This window comes from Phanerochaete carnosa (assembly GCF_000300595.1).
Source record: "Phanerochaete carnosa HHB-10118-sp unplaced genomic scaffold PHACAscaffold_1, whole genome shotgun sequence".
Lineage (NCBI taxonomy): Eukaryota > Fungi > Basidiomycota > Agaricomycetes > Polyporales > Phanerochaetaceae > Phanerochaete > Phanerochaete carnosa.
Window position 1 is genome coordinate 5,640,769 of NW_006767628.1, and position 9,937 is coordinate 5,650,705.

Below are 9,937 nucleotides of genomic sequence, written 5' to 3' on the forward strand. Positions count from 1 at the left end.
TTGGAGGCAAACGGACGTCAGCCATGAAGCGCTAACGTCTCGTTGGTGCCTCTGCTAGCCAAGCGCCCGCTGCATCACACGCAGCTCTCGGTCTGGCCGTTCGGCATCCAGGGAGCATTGTAGACGTCGCGTTCCTCTTGGCTGTAGGTAGTGGGCGGGGGCCTCGGCGGAAGCTAAGAGCCCCAGCGCGTTACGCAAATGTTCGCTCGGCTCGCTCGGTGTCCCAGGTGAACTGAGTACGCCCTCGACCTCGACCTGCTCGATGGCGACTTTCCGGCGACACCGACGCCCAAGATACACTTTCTCGGTCGTGAGAGCCCGGAGAGCCTGAGTTTTGAAGCCCGAAGAATTGGCAGTGATCCGTTACGCCCCAGGGCTGCTTGCGTAGGCAGGTCGGCGTCCCTCTTGCTCTGCGATTACGACAGTGTCGGCCGCCTATTTGGGCTCTGGGGCCATGGGACGGCACGCCAACATTTTGCTACCGGCGCTGCTACCGTTCCGAGTCGCGGCCTTGTCTGTTCTAGAGAGCCAGGTGAGGCAGAGATTCGCGTTTTGGTGGCGTGAATTGCTTGAACTGAGGGAGGGTGGCACGCATGAAGAGCACGCAATCTGGGGTCGGAATGGGAAAATGAGGGTGCTCTGTCGGTAGCGAACAATACTAGATCTTGAACACGCGATGTAGAGGCGTCGAGCGAATCCGTGACTGCGACAGGCCGTGAGTAACAAACAAATTGAACGATGGCTAGACTTACTGTCAGAAATGGGAGCATGCGCGGCGGCCAGAATGGCAAACCAATGATCCTCCTGGGCGATGCCGCTAACAATATCTTCGACTGAAGAGGCATCTGAGGCACTCCGGCTCTATGGCGAAGAGCCAGTCCAGTGCGACAAATAAGTAGGCATTTTAACTCGCTGACAACGACGTAGAGTTGGAGCGCTCGAGAACAGAGTGTTGTACGACGTAAGGGAGACGGCAAGGAGGAGAAGGAAGGGCATATGGCGATCAATATGGAAAATGGGAGAGCGAGCTCGATTGGAGAGGTAGGCGGATCCAGACCGCACTGCGTCTTGGAGCGTTGGAGTTGGCATTGAATCGAACGAGGGAGGAAGGTCCCAGATGCAGATCGCCGCCATCGAACCTCGACGTGAGTTCGGCGCATTCGAGAATTGATAAAGAGCACTCGGCGAAGCAGGCGTAGGCGTCGGGAAGTGCTATCGAGAGATTAGCCGCCCCGCAAAGAACACAAAGACGGCAGTGGCACCCACCAGATGAGCAATCCCAGACCGTCGGCATAAGTCGCACCCATCCGCGTTCATATAACTCGTTAACAACTTTATGCCACTTTGTCTCTCCCGGTTCATTCACCGCCATGGTCTTGGCCTTTTTGAAGGGATCAACGGCTAATTTTCAATGCTTTGGCAGCCTTAGAAAGTAACGTACCTAACAGCATGGCCCTTCATGCGCGTAGTTAACACTCCTAGGCGTTCCTGTCTGGCACTCAGCCTTTCCGTAGGTGCCTCATGTTGGTTCCCCAGGCGGAAGACGACCATGCGTGGGCAAGCAAGGAGAAGAGGGCGCGCTGTAGTGGGGAGTTTGCAATATAATGTCCTTTTCGTGTCTCGTCTGCAAACACGCAGGCCGAGAGTCGTTGGATGGGCTCGAGCGCTGGACCTGACGCAGTTCTGGAGTCGAGACCGGGGATGGGTTCAGAGAGAAGACAAGAACTTGGAGGAGATGACAGCGAAGACACGCGTGACGTCATAGATCAGTCTCGCAGCTGTCACTCTCGTCACGGGCTCTAGACCGTCACGTCTGCACCGTTCAAATGTTCATCGACCTCCCCCATTAATGCAGCGAGACCTCACCATAGACGTACTAGCCAATACCCAGTGCTCCAGAGGCCTGCACGCTTGTTTTCCCTGGACTAATCGGCATTCAAAACGCCGCTGGCCCCCTGGCCGAGTTGAAGACTCCCTGAACCAGTACGGCTGAAACGGGAGAAAGAGCGATAAACTTGCGATCCTCAACTGCAGCACTTCCCGAGAACGATGTTGCGAAACTGCAGCCCGGCCGTACGCCCACCGCTTGCCTAGACCTCTGCTGACTCGTCGACAACTCCAAGACGTCGTCCAAATGTTCCTGTCCAGGCCATCCACGGCGACCGGAGTCGATACCTTGAAGCAATGAGCAATCGATTGTAGACGCTTTGGCTTCGCGGTTTTCCCACTAGCCATTCGCGAGAGTAACGAGTGAAGGAGAGACAGGCGAAAGAAACGCTGGACGGTGAGTGACCCGCCGGTGTCCAACGCTTCTGCATTCTCAACACACACAGAACAGACTGAGTCATCGAGCTGTACAGCCTATCTCCAGCTCAAGCCATACAAGCTCTGCTTAAGCAGTTCTCGCAGTCACCGCTGAAGTGAGTCCAACCTCCGTTCCGCGATGCAAGCGCGGCCTGACGGGCTTGGATGTCCAGCACAAGATTGCCTGGGCCATCAGGACAAAATGATGGTCTTTGGATGCGGCCATGGAAGGGAAATTGTCAGGAGCACCTAACAGAGAGAGCGTCTCAAAGGTCGCCGCCGTGCTGCTAGATGGGTGTGAGACGCGGCCAGTCAGAACAGCCGTTTTACTCGTGCGTCTCTATCTGTGTGCTTTGGCCAGTCCGCTGACAGACAGTCGGCGACCAGGAGGAACTGGACTACGAGCAGGTTGCGCTCGTCGAGAACGAAGACCGTGGGCATGAACGAGGACGGGCAATGGTGCATATGGAGATAGAGATCATGATGCTACATCGAGTGCGCTCCATTCCTTGACTCGACTGCGGTGTTACGTTAATTTACTCGGCGACGTTCAGAACACCGACACCTCTTACCTCAAGGTCAGGCGGCAATTCACTAATACCCTGTACATCTTGTGAGTACCATCGTGCACACATCCGCCGTGCGGCCGCTGATGCGCCATCCTCCTCCTCAGCATTCCACATGATGTCCTTTCATCCAACCGGCACCCCCGCAGCTCCCGACCGCGCAGCTCTTGAGCAGGCATCAGCTCACGCACGCCGTTTCCAACGCGAGTCACCAAATCGGCAATTCTTACCGGCGTCGCCGACTGCGCGTCTCTGTCGCATTTGACCCGTGGGCGTGCGCTTCGGCGACCTGGCAGCGCCGCAAACCCGGCGGGACGACTTCATCGAGCGTCGCTCGAACTCTACGCGGCCGAAGCTCGGCTCGGAGGAGTACCGCTTTCTCATCCGCATCCTGGATCCGTGGACGAAACCCCAAGGAGGAACAACCGGAAGGCTGCCTACGCTCGTCGGCGCTTGCCAGCGACCAAAGGGGGGTTTTTTTTTCCTCTCCTGAATTTAAAGTGCTACCTACGGAGGGTAATGTACACCTGTTTACTAGCATCCGTGCGCAATAAATATCAGCGTCCATAGCGGCGCAGGAGTTTGAGGCTCCAATAAATAGTAGACAAAATCAAAGACCAAAATGTCTCATTGCTCACTGTCTAACGGTGAGCATGGCCATGCTGCAACTATTTGTGCAGCATGACCAAAGGGGTTGTGGAGGCAATGCGAGCAGACTTACGTGAGCCGCGCAGAAGTGGGTCTCGACATGATCCGTGTTGTGTCGAACAGAGACTGACACCGCCCTGCAGGCTCCCTGATGCAGGGAACTCGTTGCAGCAGGAAGGAAGTTGACCCCGAGTAGAAGCGTACTACCTCGTTATGGACAACATTGCGGAGCTCAATGTTGCGCTCAAGAACTGTGTGCCAACATTAGCTTTACATGTAAGGTACAGGGAGAACAGGACGTACGCTGTTGCTAGACGTGGACCTGCGCCAACCTACAACATGCATGGACGTGTCCTGCGCCTGGGTAGCAGCGACTGAACCGATACGCTTATGGTAGCTATCGTCCGCTCGAAGCGTTGTCTGATCCCTTCGCATCGTCTACAGTAGTTCACGTATTGCCTCGAAATACGAAGGGCCGTTTGTAATACAATGTTGAACTTGGGTCGGCTGATATATTCGTATTCCATGGTTGCATCGCTATGCAGTGCCATAAAGGATGGAGAACGCAAGTTCCAGCCAAATCGAGACAGCCTCTTTGTGGCACGGCGCTTGCGCCCGCAGCAGCCGTATCGCGCCAACGATGTCCGAGCTCCCTGCCATGCAGCTACAACAAAAGTATGTCCTATACATTGTTGTGATTTTGCGCCCGCATGCGCTGTAATTGACGAACACAAGCGTGGCTTTGCTCCAATGTTGCCCCGGCGGCGGGCCAAGTGACAGTTTGGTAGGACTCAGCTGATTCACGACCCGGAGCCATGCTGCAAGTCGTGCGGCCTTCTCCAGTCAACTTGTGAGGCATCTATGTGGCGATTACTGTCACATCGCCTGTGGCACGACCGAGACTCAGGGTAGAGGGCCATCATCGCACGGTCATTCTGCTGTGACTTCCTCACGGCAACTCCCTTTCATCAAAGCTTCTCGGCGAGAGCAAGGCAAGGGCGTGGCCAAGGACGCTCGTACTCGCTGGCGGTTTTAACCGTTCGAAACATTCCGTTCCTTTCTGCCCTCGCCATCTTCGTTGACGACCCGACCCATGCGCAGGTTCAAGAAGAAGCTACGGAGTCGCGAGACTAGAGATGCCGCCTACACCGCCGTCAGTGCCCTGAAACAGGCTCTTGACATGTTCAATGGTGTTGCCAGCAATATCCCTGTGCCGGGCTTGCAGGCTGGTGTTAGCGGTCTCTCGACGGTGTTGGACATGGTTCAGGTATGAGCTCTGGATCGTCTCATGAGTACTGATACTCATGCCGAGACCAGAAATCGCATGCGAATGTTGAAGACATAAACAAGCTCACCAAGGAAGTTGAAAGGCTTACGACAACAGTGAAGGAATACACAGAACTCCATGACCAAAAGTTGTCGCCTCGGATGGAAGCAGCTGTCAACCAGCTGCTCTTGTAAGTTTTGTGTTCATGGTGTTGCTCCACGTCACTCATACTACATAGATCGTGGGGGTCTGTCAACGACGAGGCCGTAGAGATCAAGTCGCGATGCAAAGCGCTGAGATTGGTGAAGAGCAGCGAGGACGCAGGAAGGGTGGCCGGATTCATGCAAGATCTATCCAGATCGATCGGGGAATTTACGGTACGGAAGATTCACTCTGGATCATATTACTTCTGCTCATTCGGACGTTGCCTTGGACTGTAGGTAGTAGGCATCCTTGAGATCCAGATTGCGTTGAAGGCATGTGAGAAATGTGCTTCAGCTGCTCATACTGACGTTTGCTTTGGACCGACAGGATCAAGCGCGTGTCGCTGAAGAGAGGGGTCAACGTGTAGAGATCGAATTAGGGGCCATCAAGAGTAACACCCAAGTAAGGATCTCTTGGAAAAAGCGTGAACCACAATCTGACCTCTGATCCTTGCCAGGGCTTGGAGTCCCGTCTGGAAGGTGCGCCCAGGCCCAGCCTAACGATCCTATTGCTCCAACCATTGTCACCTAGTTAAATCTTTACCGCCTTTTGCGGCCCTGGCGCGATTCGACTCCAGCCGCGAAGAGTGCACGAATTGCCTCGAAGGGACACGTACAGGCATATTAGAAGACATCCACACCTGGGCGACTAATCGACATGTGCCTGACGATACCGCGAACTCCGCGAGGCAACCCGCCAGCCATCAGTCCAGCGTCTTCTGGCTGAACGGCCAACCTGGCTCAGGCAAGACGACGATCGCACGAACTGTCGCTTCGCGATGTCACGCAGAAGGCATCCTAAGCGCGAGCTTCTTCTGCTCTCGGTCGGATGCCGAATGCAACAACCCGTCCTTGATCTTCACGACCATCGCTTACCAGCTCGGATTGCTCTTTCCATCTTATAGGGACCGAGTCTCGGAGATACTGAAGAAAGATCCCCTTCTGGCGCACTCTGCCGTCACTCGTCAGTTCGAGGAGCTGATAATCCAGCCGCTGGCACACCTCCGTGACCTACACAACGACGGCTCACCCATTCCGCCATGCGTTGTGGTGATCGACGCACTGGACGAGTGTCGAGACCCGAAGGCCACGTCTGCGATTCTGTCCAGTCTGCTCAAGCACGCAGATAAACTCTCCCCCCTCCGATTCTTTGTCACCAGCCGTCCCGAGAGGCACATCGTCGCTACCTTCAACTTCCCTGGCTATCGCAATGCGTTCGGCCAGCTACCCCTACATGAGGTCGAACTGGAGGTCGTCACCCCCGACATCAACCACTACATCACTGTTTCGTTTTCGAAGATCGCCGAGTCCTTACGAGTACCAAAGTCATGGCCCAACAGGCTACACGTTGAGGAGCTGGGTCTGAGGTCTAACGGCCTATTCATCTTCGCCGCGACTGCAGTCAAGTATGTTGGAGACACGGTGTATGGTGATCCCGTTGGACGGCTCGAGAGACTCATGTCCGCCACGGCAGAAGCTGGCCCCCATCAGTTACTCGATGGACTGTACCTGGAGGTTCTCAAGACTGCCTTCCCTTCCATGCCGGACGACCTGCCAACACGGGTGAAGTCCATCCTAGGTTCCATCGTCGTTGCCCAAGACTCCCTTCCTGTCTCCGGCCTCTCACGTCTGGTTGGTCTCTCCGTTGACACGGTGTACAACACCCTCAGTGGTCTCCACTCTGTCCTTATCGTACCGGAGTCTGAGACGTCTACGTCAGCCATCCGGATAATTCACCCGACCTTCGCCGAATTCCTGATCAACTCAAGTCGCTGCACGAACCAATCATTCGCTGTCAATTCGCAGCAGCAGCACACAGAACTACTTCGCGGAAGCCTTAAAGCCCTGCAGGAGCTGAGGCGGGACATCTGCAATATTCGGGACCCCTCTCTGCTCAACACCGAGGTTCCGAACCTGCTCGATCGTAGGGAGGAGGCAATCCCGGCGCATGTGATGTACGCCTGTCGGCACTGGTGCACCCATCTCGTGAACGGAGGGCTTTCGTCTGTCGAGATTTTCGAGCCACTTGTGGAGCTTGTGGAGAACCGGTTGCTGTACTGGGTCGAGGCTTGTAGCGTGCTGGGAGTGCTGAGGGAGGCTATCTTGGGTCTGAGTGAGTCCCGACGCAAGCTCAGGGTGAGTGCAATTTACTCTCTGCAGTGCCTCTTGTGTCTAAGATTTTGAGTAGGACCTGGATGACGACCGAGCTCGGAACATTGCAGTGCTGTTGAGCGACTGCGAGCGGCTCATTGTCGGCTACTTCCCTGCGATCAGTGGTTCAGCGCTGCATTTATATCATTCGATCCCGCTACTCATTCCGAGGAAGACGGCACTTGCGCAGATCTACGCAGGCGAGTGTCGCGCGGAGAACTCTGTTAAGGTTTTCGGGGGCGTGACGGACTCTTGGAACGCTTGCCTGGGCACTGTCACTGCACATGAGGGTCGGGAAGTCTGCGCTGTCGACTTTTCGCCCGACGGCAGGGCGATCGTCTCTTCAGGATACGACAAGAAGATTCGGCTTTGGGACGCCCTCACCTGCACCCTGCTTCTCGTCCTCTCCGGTCATTCCGACTGGGTTCGCTCTGTCAAGTATTCCCTGGATGGCGCTCGCGTTGTCTCCGCTGCTCATGACCGCACAGTCAAGATTTGGGACGCCATATCCGGCGTGCTTCTCTGCACCCTGGAAGGGCATACGAATCTGGTCTTCTGCGCAGTCTTTACACCTGACGGCAGGCGCATCGTGTCTAGCTCCTGGGACCATTCCATCAAGATCTGGGATGCCGATACAGGAGCCTGTTTGATGACCTTGACCGAGCATCAAGCCTGGGTCAGATCCATTGCTGTGTCTCCGAATGGCATGTGGATGGCGTCAGGCTCAGATGACATGGTCTGTCTGTGGAGCCTGGAGGCGCCGTACACTTGTCGAATCTTATTGGAGCGGGAACACGAGGACTTAATCCATTCTGTCACATTCACACCAGATAGTTCCACAGTTCTGACTGCCCCATGGGTCGCAGGCTCGGGACAGCTGTCTATCTGGGATGCCAAGACCGCTGAGCACCTCCGTAACCTTCAGTTACCAGGCCAACCTTTCTTATCCACCTGCAGTCCCAACTTTCCCTCAGCCGGAGACAAGTTCGCGTGTGGATCAGGGAACTCTGTTCTCGTCTTGGACCTTGCAAGTGGCGAGGTTCGACAAGCGTTCTCCGGGCACACCAAGGACGTCACCTGTGTCGCCTATAGCCAAGACGGGACTCGCATCGCGTCTGGCTCAAAGGATGGCGCTGTCCGACTGTGGGACGCGACGCAGAATGCAGTGAACACACCGCAACTCGAGAATGCCATCAAGTCATCCGATCCGCCCAGCGAGGAGTCGGCGGACTGCCGATTGACCGTCTTCTCTCATGACAGAAGTCGTGCGCTGCTGGTACGCGGCAACGATTCCATCGAGATGTACAAGACGGACACGTGGGAGTGTGCATACAAGCCTCTATCCATACCATCAAAACACAGGCACCACGTAGCGTTCTCACCAGACGACGCGACAATCCTTGCAGCATCAGAGGGAGATCGTGGCGGGGTGGCACTCTGGGATGCGGCTTCTGGAGCACTGCGCGCCCAGTGGGAAGGCGAGCTGGACGTGGCGTTGTGGTCCCCCTCTTTCCAGTTCGCGTCCATGTGGAGCGGCGTGTTGGGTTACATGCCGCACTGCTTCGGCGGCCAGTCGTCGAGGATCATGTTCTCGCCGGACAGCCGGTACCTGCTCACACCGGCCATCTCCGGAGACGAGAACATTGGACCGTATTCTGCCTGTCTCTGGGATGCCGCAACGGGCGAACTCATCAACGAGTTTGTCGGACACAGTGACGTCATTCTCTCTGTCGGCTTCTCCCTCGACGGAAGACGCGTCGCAACGGGCTCCCGCGATAAGACTGTCGTCATTTGGGACGTCGCGACCGGGGCACGTGTAGCGACGTGTAGGGGACATGATGATTGGGTGTGCTCAGTTGCCTTCTCTCCTAATGGAGAACACGTCACGTCGGGAGATGGTAATCGTCGCGTTATAGTACGGAATGCAGAGGGAGGAGAGCTGCTTCAGTTATTCGAGGGGCATACGCTCTGGGTGTCGTCGGTCGCCTTTGCTCCTGGTGGGGACGTCGTCATTTCCTCTGACTACAATGCCAACATGCGACTCTGGGACATCGCAACGGGCGCTTGTCTCCTCATCCTCAACATGGCTACCTGGGGCAGCACCGTGCGACTGTCCCCTGACGGCTCTGGAGTCCTAGTTAACGATGACAAACGACTCATTCAGCTATGGGCACCTCTCAACAAAGATGTGCCGACGACGACATCGCTTCCTTGGCTCCCGCGCCGCACCTGGCCTATATACTACCAGGAGGACAGTTGGATCTTCTCGCTGACGCCAACTCGGCGGACACGGCTGTATTGGGTTCCGGCAGACTGGCAGGGCTTGAAAGGATTCCTTGGGCAGGATGTGCTGTTTGGGAAGCAGGGTGCTCGGCTCAATTTCTCGGCGTTGAGTAGTTATCTTGAAAGCTTGCACAATGATAGCACGTAGCAATGTATTTAAGTATCGGCTGCGTTTGTTGTATTATCTCTGCTTCGAGTGTAAGGTAGGGGTCGCCAGGAACGGGCACCCTTACATAAGCGCTGTCACGTGATCGTGGGAGGCCAGTGGACAGGCAGGGTGTTGCCAAATATAGAGCTTATACGCATCAGCGCTCCCGCGTGGTAAATCACGTGACTGAAGGCGCTTGCGCAAAATTCGACCTCTCGTTAACACAAAATCTTGCCAATTTGGCCAGTTTGGCTGAAAAATGTGTTTTCTGCTGAGACCACTTTTCCCCTAATAACTCGATAACAATGCCATTTACAAAGGTTCTGCTGAATAGGAATTGTAGCCAGAGCCTCTTCTGACATTTCCT

General features: G+C 55.5%; 3 protein-coding genes across 3 annotated transcripts; all 3 read left to right on the plus strand.

Annotated features, from left to right (window-relative positions):
- Positions 1–4,440: 4,440 nt before the first annotated feature.
- Positions 4,441–4,794, plus strand: PHACADRAFT_248716 (uncharacterized protein; the record flags this gene model as incomplete). The annotated part of the gene is made up of 1 exon (XM_007391173.1): positions 4,441–4,794. Exon 1 carries the CDS (start codon positions 4,612–4,614, stop codon positions 4,789–4,791), a length of 180 nt encoding a protein of 59 aa, XP_007391235.1. The 5' UTR covers positions 4,441–4,611.
- Positions 4,795–5,549: 755 nt separating this feature from the next.
- Positions 5,550–7,172, plus strand: PHACADRAFT_85072 (uncharacterized protein; the record flags this gene model as incomplete). The annotated part of the gene is made up of 3 exons (XM_007391174.1): positions 5,550–5,648; positions 5,697–5,812; positions 5,894–7,172. Coding segments are annotated over 3 exons (1,494 nt in total), but the record flags the coding sequence as incomplete, so codon positions are not given.
- A 4-nt stretch (positions 7,173–7,176) lies between these two features.
- PHACADRAFT_248719 (uncharacterized protein) lies at positions 7,177–8,744 on the plus strand (the record flags this gene model as incomplete). The annotated part of the gene is made up of 1 exon (XM_007391175.1): positions 7,177–8,744. A coding segment is annotated over one exon (1,568 nt), but the record flags the coding sequence as incomplete, so codon positions are not given.
- Positions 8,745–9,937: the final 1,193 nt, after the last annotated feature.